Raw genomic sequence first — 17,920 nt, forward strand, 5'->3', positions numbered from 1 at the left:
TGAGTGACAATCATGGAGTCACCAAAAACTACCAAATGTCAAATCTGCCTTGCTATTGCTATCTCTAGACCTTGCCATAATGTTAAGAATTTTGCATGATTATTGGTTTCCCTTCCTAATCTCTAGGTATATTGTGTCTCTATTTCTTCGTCGAGGTAAAGGATGACCCCTTCCGCTCTTGCCTCCCCCAGATTTCCCTTCAAAGCTCCATCGAAGAAAAGTGAATAACGTCCCTTATTGAGCCTCCATTCTTGAAACTATTCCTTTTCTAGTCTTATGATATACGATTTCTGGGAGATGCGTGTCCTGAAGCTACCATCATGATTGCGAGGAGGCCCTAGACTAAGCCATTATTTTTCTTCTGAAGACAAATTATCCAATTCTAATGGATCATAGCCCTTAGACGATATGGATTCAAAAAGCATTTGAACTGCCTTTGTTGCTGTTGATACAAGGTCAGGCTTTACATCCTTGAATATGGCTTGGTTGCGGGTAGCTAAATGTACTGACACAAATATTTGGGTAATGCCATCCAACATCTTAAGACTACCGAGTCAAATTTTCTCTGAGGAAGAAATTGGGATTTCCATTTTTCAAACATTTCAATCCAGTCCATAGGGATGCATTGTATATTACTAATCGGAACCAAAGCAAGCTTCCATACCTCGATAGAGAAGGAGCATTGCCAAAAAACATAGATGATGTCTTCTTCAACATACCCACATAGAGCACAATGTGAAGAACCTTGTATTTTTCTCCTTTTCAAATTCCTAGTTGTCAGAATTTTCTCATGGACGAACTCCTAACAAAATAGATTAACTTTAGGAAGGTTGTCTTTGTTCCAAATTTTACTCCATATGCTCACGGCCTTCCCTCCGGAGCAATTTCTTTAATCCTGTTCCTCAGTTCTCTAGCCTTAGCCTACTTGTGGAAGAAGGAAGTATTATGGTCCCTTGCTTGAAGCCATAAACTTCTTGATTTGAATCGCCATAACTCTTCTTCTTGCCTACTAACAACATATATTTTCTTGGTCAACTCCCTTTCTTTATCCAAATGCTAATTCTCGACTAAAGCTTTGTCTGTCAATCTTGGATGCTCTTCTAATTGTTTCACTAACTCTTGCCTCTTATGACCATGGGGTTTATACGATTCCTTTAGCCATTTTCTCAAAGCCTTTGACATTTCTCAATTTTTATTCCCAAACATACATTAGTGACCCCGTTACTGGAATTCTCTAGGTTTGTGATATTAAATCCACAACCCCATCCTCTTGGGTCTAGGCAGGGTTGTAGCGAAAAGGGAAGAGGGCCAAGATTTTCCAATTAATCAACTGATAGAGTGATTGGATGATGATTGAAATTGCCTTGAGCTCTTATTGAGGAATAACAATCCAATGTTTTCAAAATCTAGTTGCTATGAATAAAAAACCTATCCAATTTAGCTATGATGTGATTGTCTCCCGATCTATGATTTGTCCATTTGTCCATGTATACTTCCTCTATTTTGACAAAACATCAATTAAGTCCTAATCAACTATCATATCTTCCATATAATCCTTAAATAAATCTTTAACCAGACTTTCTCCAAATATTATATTTTTATTAATAAAAATAAATTTACACTTTTTTTGTTTTTGTTTTTTTTCATTAAGCCTAAATATACGTAAATATTTATTATTATTTTTGGACGGTCATTACAATCTCTCCTATATTATATTGTAAATTGTAAAGGGCCTTTAGGCACACTAAATACCCTATCATTCAAAGTAATCTGCCCTTGCAACGTTGGAAATATGGCTCGAGAAAACCCGAACTCCATGCGATCACATGGTCATGAGATCACACTTACAAATATTTTGAATGAGATATTTTGTGAAATCGATGACAGAATGGTCTCAGAAGTTTGAACGTGACCAGGAAGGTTGCAAGTATCGAATGGCTGTCTGGTAAGAAAGAATAGAACCCAGAATAGAGTCACAGGATATTGCACTACACGCAATGGCAGGAGGAAAACAGCAAATGAGGAACAGAAACAAGGAAGGGGACAGGGACGCATATAGAGATGAAGAAATATTAAAAAAATTAGGGAAGAGAAGCACAAGAAAACATTCAAAGCACGATAGGATATTCAGTCCTGGATTATTATCTGGCATGGAAGTTAACTTCAAGACACTCTTATTCACTGGCGCTTTAACACTTTCAGCTACTGCCTTCCTCATTTTTTATTATTACCAGATGGAAGATGTTAACTCCAGCAATTCACTTAGAGTCATCACTCCGTTGCCAGTTCCGAAGATCATGGACCTGCCACTGGTAAATTCTGTATCAATGTGTACAGATTTATTTTTTCTAAGACATCAATTAATTTCTGCATTTATCTCCTTCAGTTCTCATTGCATTTTGCTTGCATTTAGTTTCAAGGCGAACACCGGGAGAGTTTGTATTGGGGCACATATCGCCCACAAGTTTATTTGGGAATCCGCGCCAGGTGCCACATATTTTGCCCTCTATGTTATTATGTATGTAATTTTGCAAGTTGTCTTATCATCTGGTTACAGTGGCACATTTTTATGTTGGGATTTAGTTGGGCATTATGCTTTGGGCAAAAATAAAACGAATCAAACCTAGATCATAATGTCCATCGAGCTTATCCATGGAATTTAATAAACATGGGTTCAAAGATGATAACTTTAGTGTAGAAAAATTCCAACTGACCCATAATATCCAGCAATTTAGTAATTTCTGGAAGCCTTATTGGTTGCAGGACACCAAAGTCTTTAATGGCAGGCTTAATGTGGCTTGGTGTCAAGGATGGGCAATATTTACTACGCCATACTTGTCAAATGTCTGATGAGCTTAGCAGCTATGGTTGGCTGCGACATGATGGCCGGAAATATGGGCACCAGGTATTCAGCCCGAGGATCCACATTATTTATGGTGACTATTATTATCACTGTTATGTGTTTCTTTGTGTGTCCAGTAATATTGACCTGCATTAAATTTCGAGCAGAAAATAAGAGAAGGATATTGTTGTTTCAGCATAATTTTTCTCACCGCCAATCTAGACACGGGGCTATTTTTTTTCTTCTTTTACAAAAACTGGTGAATTTTATTTATATAAAAGACACCGACAAATGCACACAGATGGGTTACTAACCCAAAGTAGATAATCCCACTTGCTATTCATGATTTACAATTTAAAAACCACCCAAAATATCCAGATTTACCAAATAGAAAAGGATTGGGACCCTCAGAATTAAGGAATTGACTTGTTGACAAGTTGTCTATCAATTAAAAACAATCATTTTTACCCCAATTGGGTAACCAAATTGGCTTGGGAGTTAACCAATTTTTTGTTACGTGGTCACAAGTGGAACCATTCAATCTTGCAGTTCATTTTTTCAGCCAAAGTTCTAATTCTGCTAACAATCGCTTCTAATCTGAGTTCTCCGGCCTTTGTTCAAAATTGCATGAGTCAACAGGATGATAAATGAGTCCAGAACAAGAAGATTCCTTGGATGGAATGTACAAGCTAGGATAATGCCCTGCAGAAGAGCATATGCCTCTGTTAATTTCTTGGAAAGAACTCCTAGTTGCCATGCATACTGTCCTTCAATTATTCCTCCAGGGCAAAAGAATGCACCCGTGCACCTGACTCCCCTGAAATAGAGCCATTCTTTACATAGAAATGAAAGATGATATGAAGAGTTCCTTATGTATTTACTATTTAGGAGAATGAATGCTACTTACAAGTGTAATTGTCATGGCAGTCAGTTAACATTCTGAGTTGTTTCCAACATAATAAGGAAATATGTTATGCCAATTTCTGTATATACAATTTCAATTTCAGTTTCCAATACAAAGTATTAATTTTCATGAGTAACTTCCACCAGATTACCACTAGAATAAGCACCTTTTGTTTCTCTTTCTTACATTTATGGTGTGTGATTACTGTGTTGTCATTTCAATGGTATGTTTCTGGTTCAACAAGATCATATATCTTCCTTTCTGTTCCTTTCTCTGTTGTGCAAAATAATGTAATTGCGTCTATTGGTGCTTGCATGTTTAGATCCTGTTGTCCATTGGTTCCATTGTAAAGTTTCTGATTGGCAGATCGTCTGAACTGCATCGATGTATTATTATTTATATCGCTGCAAATGGGATCCTAAATAGGACTGTCTGATAAACATGCAGGTGATTGTAGACCAGGACCTGACAATGACAACGACCTTTCTGAAGAGCTGGGGCAGTGGAAGTGGTTATGGAGGTGATTGGGCAGTTCGATTTGATGTGAGAAGTGATAGGTGATATTTCTCTGTAAATTAACATGTTTTACAATATAAATTCACAAGTTGCAGGTGAAAAAATAGCATAATGCTTAAACAATATAACTGCCTTGGACTCAATGGGATAGTGAAATCAGGTCTCGGGCACATTAATGTATTTATGTTCTAACTATTAGAGCGTTTTTGTTAAACCGTTCTTTTGTGGTTGAAAATAGTTTTTTTTTTTTTTATAGTTTTTTTAGTAGTTGTATACTTGCTTCGCTGAGGAGAAGCTACAGTATGGGTACAGAAAACATGTGTTGCATGTAGACGTAACCCCCAACACCAAGTGCTATAGGCCCCTCATGGGGAAAATTACAAATAAAAAAACAGTCTTGCAACTGAACCATGATAGGAGACTGTACTGGTCATGATCATATTCTTCACTACCTCGATCAGGGATGGAGGAATGCTTTGGCTATGCCTCATTACCATTTTCTGCTCTGCTTTGTGTGGTAAACAAGAGAAAGAGTGGGAAACTTATCACTATTGACAGTGGGTGGGGCTATTGCTTTTGCAAACCCTGCAGCGTTTACTAAGTTTGTAGTGTACCTTTTTTCTAACATGGTACACTACTATTGGAAATATGCATAGAAACTGAAATAAAGCAGAGATATGATAGAGTCTAGCTCAAAATAACAATAGTAAGAATAAACAATATAAAGTATTGGGATTACTTGCACACCTTGCATCTGCAATTCTGAATGATGTGGAGGAAGAGCTCTCCCAAAGAAACATTTCTGAATAGATAGTTGAAATCAAATAAGTTACAAAAGTGAGGGGGAAACCCTTATTTATATCAAAGAGAGAGGAGAACCCTTGTCAAATTTTCAGCATGTTAAACAGATTTGTACCTCTAACTTCTAATATCCTATTCTAGGAAACTAAAATTGTGTAACCCATCAAAACAGAGGATGAAGGACGCTAGATCTGCAAACACATAATTCTAAAAATACGAACAAGCTTTAAAACTGCGGTAACAAATGACATCATTCTTTATTAACTCACAAGATGGAAAAAATTCAACAGCTTGCTAATCACCAGCTCAAAGAAATACTGAATAATCACACACTCGCCCTGCCTTATTTTATAGGAAGAAAGCAGGGGTTTAGAATCAAGGCCAACCATCCCTATGGTGTGCCTAGTTTAGAGTGAAAACCCTAATTCCTAACTCTGTCAAGAACAAAATATTATACAGAATTAAAAAAATGCCTAGAATAGAGTGCCCAGGTTTTATATGTGGAAATTATCTCAAATCCTGCATTTATTCATATCTGCAAGTCTCCCTAAGCCATGCACTTTTCTAAGACTAGAACCTGTGCTAAAAAACAGAACAGAAAGCACTTCTAAGAACAGAAAAGCAAGTGCTTTCCAAATCTGGAAAAGAAAATCTAATTAAGGGCCAGGCTAAAGCCAGCAGCCACTAAACTGGAAAATAGAACCTGCCAAAAATGACAATTCTAGAGCTGATGCATGGCCTTAATATTCTCTGTCTTGCTGCTGTGTCTCAACCACAGAATCATTATTGCTGCACAACAACAAGGCTTTACAGATCTGCTCATCACTGCTGCCGCCCAGGAATTGAGGCAAATATGGACTAGTTTGAACTGGATGTACTGTGTATGCTGCCCTGAAGTGAAGAAGAACAACTGCTGAGCAATCAGGTAAAGCTAACACTCTTTCATTGCAAGAAAGGTCTTCTCCATAAAACCAACCATCTCCTTCTTCATCTCGATCCTCCATAATTGTCAAGGTGTACTTCCCGTATTCAAGGAAGACTTAATCAATAACTGCATACTCATTCAATCACTGACACCACAATAGATTTTGGAACCACCTCCCACATATCAGACTCTTCTATCATGGCATCCTGCCATACCTGCTCTTCAGTTGCTTCCTTACAGTTGGAAGGTTCTGTCATAGGAACAAAAGTCATTAATGGAACATGAATTAGAAACTTCTTAGGAGGATTACTCACCTGAAATGTAGCTTTAAGGATCCCCACTTGTTCTTGTATCTCCTACAGCGTTTGGATAATCCATCTCAAGTTCCTGATTGAACTGGATGGTATGGAAGCATTTGTTCCTACAGTTAGAAAAAGTCAAGGAAGGGGAAGAGACACCAATTCATTTTCTTCATAAGTTTTGGAGAAAAGGAGAGAGCACACAAGAGGAGCTGAGATGAAGAGAAAGAAAGCAGCATGGGCACAAATTCGAAATGAGAAAAGTACAGCTGAAGGACAGTGCAAATTCGAAGGAAAAGGGGCACAAAATTCAAGGCTGAGAGGGCATGAATTTTGAGGAGTTTTTCCAGCAGTTTAGCAGCAAGGTACTGCATGGATCCGGAGGGGAAGTACAAGCATTATTTGTGCTGTTCTTATAGCAGGCTCAGCACAAATTTCGAGGCAGCCAGTGGCATGAAATTCGAGGGGATTGTTCAGCATTTATTGCTGTCTGTTTGTACAGCAAGTGGGATGCACTTCTGAGCAAGGAGGGCACAAAAGTCGACGCAGCAAAGGCACAAAATTCGAGGAGGAAGTCTGGCATGAATTTCTAGGAAATCTGGGCATGATTTCCAAGAGATAAGTCTGCATTTATTGCTGTAAATTTCTTTGAAGAATAATAAAACTCCTCTCTCTCTCTCTCACTGGTTTTAACTTTTCCCTTAGGGGTTTTTCCAGGGTCATTTGACCAAAAACCAACTGTGTCAAATTTTTGTGTGAATGTTTGTGTTTTATCTCAACAAAAGTGAAAAAGTAGAAGTAGATTCTATGTGTTTCAATTTGTGAAAATATTCATGTTTATGAAAGCAGCATATTAAATGTGGGTTGGACATTAAGCTTGATGAGGAATCACTAAATTTGAAACCAGGGTGGGTCTACAGACCAAATTTCTACACGGTATCAGAGCCAAGTGGAGGAAAGTGCTGAGACAGTGAACAAAACAGCAAGCAAAACCAGCAGTATACACAGAGATAATTGTTGAGAGAGAGCTGAGTTTACCTTTGGACAAATCTGAGTTTTTGTGTTGGGGTTTTCAGGTCAATGGCAACAGGTTTGAGGGTGGAACACAGGCTGAATGGGGCTGGTAATTTTAGCCCATGGAAGGAAAGGTTTGCGCTGGTGCTTCAGGAGTTTGAATTGTGGAATATTGTTGAGAATGCAGTAGTCCCTCTGTAATGTCCCCTCGAAATTGATGGGCTAGTGGAGGATGAAATAGCCTATTCAATCTCATAGGCTATAGTCTTGATAAAGGGGTAAAAACCCAAATTTTCCTATGTTGTGGCAACATTGGGCAAAAATTGGGTCGGCTGGGGCTAAAAAACCCAAAATTAGTGGTTGCATCCACAACCCCTCACATTTTGGAGCCCATGAGAAATATGTAAATAGAGGAGAGTTGAGATGAAATCAATGATCATCAATTGTGGATCAAATCTTCTGTTTTCTTGGGCTATAGCTTTGAGGGTTTTAAGACCCCTTCTATTCTACTAATTTCGGTGGTGAAAGATTCCACCCTAGTTAGTTCTGTTTTCCTTTTTGTTTCCTTTGTTCTGGTACAGGGATTTTTCTCTACAAGGAGCAGCAAAAAGTATTCGTGGAAGAGCCTGGGATAAGGAAGATCGAAACACATTACAACTGGGAGCATTTTCTCTAAGCTAGTTTTGGACAGAGCGAAGCTTTCAAGCTGAGCGAATTCTGATTGAGGTTAATTGTTTGGTTCAGATAGAGGATTCTTGTGCCCAAACCCTTGCTCAACCCTCCTGAAGCAGAGAGAAATTCGTTGAAATAGGTTGAAGCATTTATCGAGGATTAACGTCAGCCTCTCAACAATTTTCTGAGGCCAAGTTATGGATGGATAACCTCCCCTGTGGTCACTGAACCCACTTAAGTATGAACAAACGTCCGAATCTTTACTGAGCTGACATCTGAGGCAGATTAATGCCTCTTCCTGAGGGAACCAAGGTCTCTTGTACACAGATCGAAGTCCAAAATTCATCCAATGCAGGCAACCAAGCTTCTCCTGAGGTAACCGAAGAACTCTGTAGCCACAGATCGCAGTCTGAAGAGGGTCACTGAATTTCATTGAATAATCTGAGGTTGGGCCGAATTAACATCCTGAAGAAGTTCAAGGATTTTGACAGAAGTCAACATTCCTGAAGCAAGTTTGGTGCAGACCTTGAGGCAGGATTGCGAAGTGAGTAGAAGGTGTCCGTAGGTCTTGGAACTAGGCGTTAGCATCCTGTAGCAGATATAGATTTTGAGAACATTCATATTTGGTTTCTTGATCATAATCAACAATAATACTTGCTGTGCTCAGGTGTATAAGCGTTAGTTATTTCTATGGAACTTGAAACTCTCTGTTGGTTTGCTGAATTCCATTACATGAACAGTGACAATGTTATTGAATGAATAATGATATGGTTGTTCACAAATGTGTAATGATACTTAGTATGGATCATATCATATTGTGTTATTGAATGAGTTGATGGTTAATTTTTTGAATGAGCAAAAGAAGTTTCGTTGAAAACCTTAGATACCTGAAACCCTAGGTCAAAAAATACCCTAGGATATTACACCCTCCCACTGATCCAACAGAATTGGCCTTTGACTCTAGTCCAATGGGATGTCCTCTTAGGCCTTAGGGTTGTAGGAAGGGCACTTCTAGGGAACCATTGATTGAAGTAGCTTGTCCAAGGTAATCCATACTTACCACTTTCCATCCTTCCCCTTGTTCATCTCCATTCTTTGAGCTTGTGGCCATTGGTTATCGTGATTGGAACCCTTCATCCTCATCCTTTGGGCCTAGAAAACTTAGCCCTGGAGGTTGATGCAACTAAAAGAAATATAAAAGCATAAGAAAACCACAATGAAAGAAAAATGCAAAATGCAAAATATGGCTGGGACACTTGTTTAGCACGTGAGCACAACCCTGGCATGAGCTCTACTCCCCTCATTAGCCATTACCCAATTCCTCAAGCATTTAATGCTTCATATATAAAAAATAGAACTCTTGTATTGTGCCAACCCCGATGAGCAATAAACTACTTCATCTTAAAGGGTAATGGGAAGTCTCAAAAGCAAGCTTGGGCTCCTGAGCTACGCACTGAAATAAAGGCAAATCATAAAGAAGTAAAAAGCGCGTCAGAGGGGTGGAAATAGCAGGGCAAGCAAAGGGGCAACTCATGCCTCCATGATTTCTCCCTTCTTACATCTATACACTTAAGATGTTGGACCCCCAATAGCTGGTCACATGGCTATGGCACCTTGCCCTGAAGTCCTTCCCGCTTCGCCACTCCATTAGTTTCACATACCTATAGTTTGGTGGGTTAGCCCAGGGCATGTCACTTTTCCTTGAGGGCTGGAAATACCTAATAGTGTTGTTGACCTAACTATCCCTAATATAAGTGGGTAACTTGCTTATAGGAGTTGATCTAGTTAGACTTTCAAAGGTGAGCTTTGTGTGAAGTATTCTTGTGCACCTAACATTAGGTATGGTCCACTATGATGCATTTATGGTTATTGTCCCTAATGATTGGTGATTTCACTTGATTTTGAGTAAGGTTTTGTCAGGTGGTGTTATCATAGCAATAGAGGCCTCTTGAGAGATGATTCTCATCCTCTTCAACAACGTTCCAAAGGTCGTTTTACCCAGTCTAGAGAGCTATTCTGACCTTGATGATGTAACGTTGCCCCTCTAGAGCAAAGTGTTGGGCTATGAGTTGATTCAAAATAGTACTTGACTCACCTGAGTACCCCCTGATGTTGAAATGCTGAGCAAATAAGGTTTGGTGTTCGATTTATTGATGATGTGCCCAGATGGACTCAGGACACCCCCAGGTTGGCCTTGACATTGTTTGATGGGTGTTGCTTGTTCTGGAGCCTGGATGATGATGGTTATCCTTGAGATGATAGGGGAGGGCATGCACATCACTGATGGACCCTAACACTTGAGAATGATGGTGCCATGTCACTCCTTTTTCCCTTAGAAAGGTGACATAGGCCACCTTGGTTACGAGGTCATGGTTTTGGAGGCATACCCCTGGACTTTGAGCTATTTCTTGGAGTATGGAGCACTCATGACCTATTTGTCATTTTCTTGTGCATTTTGAGCACTTGTGGAGCATGACGTCATAGTGGAGGAGCCTCTTTTCCACACGTGTGGGTTATTTTGGTATTATTTGTTATGTTTTTGAGCTATTATGAGGTTGTTTTGTAACCTCTCACTTGTTTAACACTTAAGAGGACTTGTATTAGGGATTTTCTTGTAAATTAATGGAAATAATGGTGGTTAAGCCTCATATAAATAGAGGTTCCCTTGTTTCATTTTGTATTGTCACACATTTAACACACTTCTCTTGTAAAAGAGTGTGAATTAGTCCTTTTTCACAACTTGGGCATCCTGAAGCAGAGTTCAGGGGTTCCTGTGGGTGATTTCGATGATTTTCTGAGGCAGTAAATTGAGACTTCTTGGTGCAGGAGATTCAGCTCTCACCTCTAGGCCTGCGGCCTACAACAGATTCGGTTCTTCCAAGAGATAGGTTCAGTCTGTTACATAGCAGATATCTATTCATGTACTGTTACAAGGATCTTTTCAAGCTGAGTCATTGTCAGGTTCTACAGAAGGATAGAATTAGCTATTAACAGAATTTGGTAGAATTGTTGGATATTGGATCACTTATGTCTATTACTGTGTTCGTGATGAAGTATTGGCTGTGAGCAGCTTTGGAATTTGGACAGCACATACTGTTGTGTGTTGGAATTGTCTGCCATCAGTCTTACATGTCTTTGTTTACTAATCTTATGTGTAGACACAACTGTTATTGTATTAATACATATTTTTTATTGCTATTTTGTTGAGAGCCCTAAATTGAATTGAAACCCTAGGACAAAAAAAATTCCCCTAGGGATCTACAATTGATGACTGGTTGTATTCTCTGGTTCCATTGACCTATTTCTTGTTCTTCTATTGGACATTGAAAAAATTATCTTATCTCATCTAGAGGGCGTCTTCACTTCTTGTGGTGACTAATGAAGAACAACTTAGTATCAGGGACATCTTTTGTGTGGATTGCTTATAATTTTGATGGTTTGTATTTGCGTTATGTGCCTGTTCAATTTATTTGCTAACAGAAAGTGTGCATTTTAGTCAACTTTAGCAATTTAATTCTGACTCAACATGGGGATTTTTCAGTAAACTCCTATATGGCGTTGAATCTGGTTGAGTCTCATAAGATATGACCCAAGTGTCTAAAAGAGAATTACTTATTTTTTAATTTTTTTTTCCATTTTTAATCATCACCAAGTAAATGGCTGCCCCATGGAAGTCTCCATCATTTCACCTGATTGCTGCTTTTCTAATTGTTGTCCATCCGTCTACATATCAGCTACTGTGACAGTCCTGGACCCTATAAGCAATTAGTTTGTTGTATTCTTCACAATTAGGATGTACTAATGGCAACTGATGTATCAGGGGATAATTAATACCTATTGGCCATTAGCAATTTTGTAGCTGTTAAACACACATGGACAGCAAGGACAATATGAAAGATAATCAGGAGAGTACAATTTTTATTAACAAGAGATATACATTTATAGTACATTATGTGACCGTCGGGTTTCACATCCCAAGGTCTTTTGGACTCCTTTTGTCCATTCGGCTTCCACACTAACCCATTGAGGATTAGGTGTCCAACATTCCCCCCCTTAATCCGAAGGGTTATGTATGAGTCCAAGAAGAGAGCTGTAATACAAAATGTGCAAATATGCATGGCAGCACTAGGCTGAATGTGCTCTTTGAAATGTTGGTATAAAGGGCGGTGGTTTAAGGATGACCACCAACACTGGAACGCTTAGTGCAGTTCCCGGAACTCTTCCAAAACTGGCAAGAAACTGAAGTTTTTTGCTAGAGGAAGTGATCCTATTGTTTTAAAGAGGGAAACCTTCAACCATAAAAGGGAGGTCTCACCCCGCATAAAAGGTAAAACTTCAACCTGAAAAGGGAAGTCTCAATCTGTGATGGTTTAAGGATGACCAACAACTCTGGAATGCTTAATGCAATTCCTGGAACTCTTCCAAAACTGGAAAGAAGCTGGAGTTTTCTGCTAGAGGAAGTGTTCTTAATTGTGTTCCTGGAATTCTTCCAAAACCGGCAAGAAGCTAAAGTCTTCTGCTAGAGGAAGTGTCCCAGATTGCCAACTGAAGGCATGCTCAGGGGCATCTTTGTTTCTGGCTACGACTCTGAAACTGGTGTGGCAGGTTGTGGCTCAGGTTCGCTTGATGTGACTTTGAAGCTTGTAGATGACCATCATTTCCCCCCCTGTCAGATACAAGGTGAGATGATGGAGAAAACTCAACTGCAAGACTGTTTAATACTCTGGAACAAGTTCTGACATGTGTTTGGAATATCTTCTTGGCTGTTGATGCCCATTGCCAAGAAGCGATCCATCCAAGATGAATCTTTGTTCTTGCAGGACGTTTATTTCTGAAGCATCTGTGTGAAGAATGACTGGTTTTATGACAGTGCTTACATGGATGAAGATCAAAACATTGATCTTTCAAATGGCCAACTCGGTCACAGTGTTGGCATTTCACAATCTGTTGTTGTTGTTGTTGTTGTTGCTGTGGAAGAGAGGCAGAGTCTGGAACAGCTGGAGGTGAACTGTCATGAATGAATCCCGCACTCTGAAACTGAATGGGCTTGGAGTAGTCTGGAATATGAAAGGACAAGTCCTTGTCATATCCAAGACCAGTTCTGTGCTTGTTGTGGACAAGCTGTTCCCAAGGTCTGATGATGGGCTTGGGAAGTGCAGACTGAGTTTCTGCATCTGCATGTACAATTGCTGCTTTATTTAAATGCACTGTAACATTATTGTCTCGCTGTTTATGGGAGTCTGTTTCAATCTTCTGAACAGAAACAGGTTCAGAATGATGACTCCATCGCTGTAATTCTTCTTGTTGTAGCTGAGATTCAAGCTGCAAAAAATCGATCTTTTCCTGTGCATTTTGTAGACATGTCTGAATTTCTGAGAGAGATCCTTTGCTGATTTGTAATGTGTCATCAACAATAGATTGTATAAGAGTTTTCATGAACTCTAATACTTCACTGATTCTGGCCATTTTTCTTCAATGTCAGATTTACACCTTAAAAGCTGATCACAATTATTACTTAATGCATAAAAGTAATATCCACTCACAGTGCACAGCAATATTTTGTATAAATGTGCAGCAAATGAATCAGGGGATCAATGCATATATATGTAGACAAAAACTATAATGGATAATGCCACAATTGGGGCAGCAGCAACTACAAACTTGCTTGGATCCTTCAAGTACTCCTTCAGAAATGATGGCTATCAGAACACCATGTCATGGGCATTTAATATCAACGCATACCCATCACAACTCATAACGCTGCACTAACTATATTCCATATTACATATAATTTCATTGCATCGAATGTGTATGCACAATATTCAATAGATGCACATATATTATGATCAATGACTCCAACGCTCAACCTCCAAAAGAGAACGCACAACATAATTATTTTAATGCATTTTACATGAAAATCAATTAGCACATCACCATAAATTAAAGTAGGATTTGAATGCACAGTGAAGGATCTCCCAACCAGACTTCTGCCCAATAGTGTTTTTGACTCCTTCAAAATATAGCGACGTTATTGAGACTATTACTCATCAACGCCCATTTTCTCTTGATTGTTTCTTGTTCAGCGCTTAGTGGATCAATGAACTGATCAAATGGAACAACGTTGTTTTAATGACATCAATGTTATCTCGTAGCGTTCACCACAGTCTTCACAACATTAAATTTAGGCAACGTTCACCACGGTCTTCACAACGTTCAATCTAGGTAGCATTCCACGTTATTCACGGCAGTTTCACCACGGTTCTCAGCAGAATTTCAAAAATTCCATCTTCCAGCGCAACCTTCAAATATACTCTTGATTTTGATGCAAAGAAAGCAAAGCCCGAGCGCCATTCAAGGCTCAAGCTCTTTCCCTTGTGTGACTGTGGAATTTCGACATTGTCAGTCTGCAAGGGACTAACGCAATCAGGAGTTGAACTCACTACAACTTGCACAACAAGAAGTTTTCATTCAACGCATAATAGTAGGTATTTATACATGGCATTTAGTTGAACATACAACCAACACATCATACATTCAACGCACAGTTCTAAATTGTTCAACGTCGAGCCAATATACCACCCTCAATGCACAAGATTTCAACAAGTTCATATATAGCGTACAACAGGTCATATTCCATATATACGCATCATTCAACAACGTTAAACAACGTTAATACCATTCAATAACGCATTCAAATACCATTCAATATATATATATATATATATATATATATATATATATATATATATATATATATACGCTAGACCATTCGCTGGACCATTCAACGGATTCAAATGCAGTTCATAAGCGGTGTATATCACTCAATAAAGCCGCAGTTCAAATACCATTTCAACCGCACAGTTCAATACCATATATACTCTGGACCATTCAACAGCGTTAATACCATGTCAGCGTTTCAAATACCATTTCTCTTGCTGACCATGTGCAGCAATAATATAGACCTCCAGTCGATTATGAGCAAGGAACGCTGTGTTAAAAAATCCATTCAACGCAATTTAATGCCATTCAATAAAATGGCAGTTTAATACCATATAAACAACGTTAATATGCATACTAAGAGAGCCGTGGAATATTAAATAAATCCACAACGTTATACCATAGTTCAATATACCATGCCACAGTGTTTGAAGTTATTTGTTGTTTGAATAGTAAGCCAGCAGCAAACGTTACTCAACAACCATTCGAAATTTCAACACTGATGCTGTCCATCCTCGAATGTTAAACTCGCCATCAACCGAGTAACAGAGTGCGTTACTGTCCTTTCCGTGTCCGCTGTCACCACGTTTCCACTGTGCAGAGCAGCCACACCATTACACAGAAGGTCTCCGGTTTATATCCAGCAGGGTATTGTGCAACATGTCAGGCCATCATTCAATGTTTCAATAGTGAGTTTGCAGCAGAGGTAGCGCTGGAAAGGCAGCGCGCTATGGACAGAGATGAGTTTGCAGAGAATATGAAACGGTTTTTTTTTTAAAGTCTGAGCGTATGCAAAAAATCCTAAATAGAATATGTCAGGGCAGCGCAGGTGTGGCAGACAGAACTATAGAGAGAGCAAACAGTAACTCCACAAAGCAAACAACTCGGGTAGGAGATAACTCAGGCAGCAGCAAAAATGAGTGGGTTCCGTTTCACCTTCCTCAAGACACCCGTCCAGCTACTCAACCGACGATTTCAACGGTCTTGAAAAATAACTCACGCACATAATGCATGCTCAGCAAATGCCAAATCCAAAACCTCATTCGCTGGCAAATTCACACTTTAACATTTGCATGCGGAAGCATTTAAAACATGTGATTCAAAACCAGAATCCAACTTTAAATTTTAAGCTTCAATATAACATCAGTCCCACATGTTTGCTAATTAACTTTAAACACATTACTCAGTTTTCATTTCATTTATCCCAACCTGTTCGAATTTCGGCAATATATCAATCTCTGGACCGCCTTCAAATTCTGGACTTCACCAGCAATCGAACCATTCAATTCCACTGCGCTTTCATTCAACGACAGGTCGATATTAACACATCGATTTGTATAACTTCCATTCTTTCGTTTTTCCAATTCCGATTTTCTTCAATATCTGAATCAGATTCGATTTCAACGCAGCTGCTTCTCTCAGCATTCCGTCACATAGCTGCACTTCCAATGTGTTATCCAATTCTCACAACGCAACCAAACAGCGTGTTATCTTAAATTAAATTCAATTGAAGTTTTATGCAGCACACATTGAACATCGTGCACAAACTCAGCGCTAACACAGGAAATGACAGTATGGACAGATGTGCAGTGTTGGCAAAGGTAGGTTATTTCAGGTCTGAGGGGAATAAGGCAGAGTCAGAGGTCAGGTAACGTAGAACTGACATATATATAGAGACCACAAAACAAGTGGCTCAAATTGGAGCAGGACCAGCAATCGCCCGCTCTGATACCATGTTAAACACACATGGACAGCAAGGACAATATGAAAGATAATCAGGAGAGTACAATTTTTATTGACAAATGATATACATTTATAGTACATTATGTGACCGTTGGGTTTCACATCCCAAGGTCTCTTGGACTCCTTTTGTCCATTCGGCTTCCACACTAACCCATTGAGGATTAGGTGTCCAACAGTAGCCAGTTAGAATTTTCTTCTTGTCAATGTTCTAAAATAGGTTTGAAAAAAATCTTTTTGAAGTTGGGCTTAACATTCACTGAGCCTTCATTGTGAAGTTCCAAATAACAAAGGGTTTAATATATTTTTCTACATAATATGAAGATCGGAGATTAGCATTCATGTGTATGATCATAACTCCAATATATGCACGGACAAGTCTGATATATTAATTTCTGGCCCAGATCTTGTTCTTCTGAGTCATCCTTGTAATGTCTTTCAATGCCATGGACTTCTTTAATAAGGAGCCTTTTATGTTATGATCAGATTTATACAGTTTTCAACATAACATAAATAAACCACTTATGTTATGATCAGATTTATACAGTTTGCAAGATCTCATAAATAGATTGTATCAGTAAGTGAAGAGAGAATTGACAAAAGTATCCTTAGATGAATTGGGATTTTTCTGTAGAACATAATTAAACAATGTTTTTGGAGAGAGAGATTAAAGCTTTGCCACTTCAATTTTCACAACTTTCTCTTCTGTACAGGTATCCACATGATAACTCGTTGAAAATATTCCATCTTTTCTTTTATATGGCTGATGAAGGAGGACACACTTTAAAGTTGGGAAAAAAAGGGTCAACATTTGGCAGCAAGATTCCTCTTGTATCAGGATATCGTGAAGATGTTGGTGGCTGGGAGCTACATAATCAAGGGCTGGTAAGTTCTCACCTATAACAAAATGATGCATGTGCACTGTGGGGAACCTTATGTGTAATTAAGTACTTGTGCAACTATTTCGTCTTACTGTAAAGTTTGATAGTCATTGATCTGCATAAAATTCACGTGATGTCATTTTTGGTGTTTCTGGTTTTGGTTCATCATTTGGATATATAGTGCAAGCATTCAACAAAAGTAGACTCAACCGTGGTGCATTTGAAGAAATTTCTGTTATTTGTTTCTTTCCTTAAATATCTGGCACTTTCTGTTTCATTGAAATGCATTTGACTTTCACTAGATAATGGAATTTGTACTATGTTAATTTCTGGATGGGCTTGTACCAAATTTTCCATTTTGCAAAGAAGTCTTGGTTACGTATTTTTCAGGACCCAGTATCCTCATAGGTTTTTGGATGGAGGGTGATAGGCATATAGTACATTCAACGTTGTAGCTGTCATATATACAAACAAGCTTTTTTCCTTTCTCTATAAAATAAACTATCATAGAATTTGACCACCTTTGCTAAATATAGAATTGTATTCTATTTGACCATTTTTTTTTTCAGGAAATACATCTTATATAATACAGAACATATGTATAAAATG

At 38.7% G+C, this 17,920-nt stretch overlaps 1 protein-coding gene across 1 annotated transcript in view; it reads left to right on the forward strand.

The window, feature by feature from the left end:
• The first annotated feature begins 1,742 nt into the window (after positions 1-1,742).
• GCS1 (glucosidase 1) overlaps positions 1,743-17,920 on the forward strand; it is a 450,551-nt gene continuing 434,373 nt past the window's right edge. The window contains exons 1-5 of the mRNA XM_089385790.1: positions 1,743-2,312; positions 2,414-2,487; positions 2,764-2,905; positions 4,194-4,303; positions 17,144-17,315. Of these exons, the coding sequence (XP_089241916.1) occupies positions 1,998-2,312; positions 2,414-2,487; positions 2,764-2,905; positions 4,194-4,303; positions 17,144-17,315 (813 nt within the window). The 5' untranslated portion in view covers positions 1,743-1,997. The remainder of the gene's footprint in view (positions 2,313-2,413; positions 2,488-2,763; positions 2,906-4,193; positions 4,304-17,143; positions 17,316-17,920) is intronic.

Source organism: Pinus tabuliformis, chromosome Q, assembly GCF_031772625.1.
Source record: "Pinus tabuliformis cultivar Carrire ecotype Pingquan chromosome Q, CPIR1, whole genome shotgun sequence".
In the NCBI taxonomy this organism is placed as follows: Eukaryota; Viridiplantae; Streptophyta; class Pinopsida; order Pinales; family Pinaceae; genus Pinus; species Pinus tabuliformis.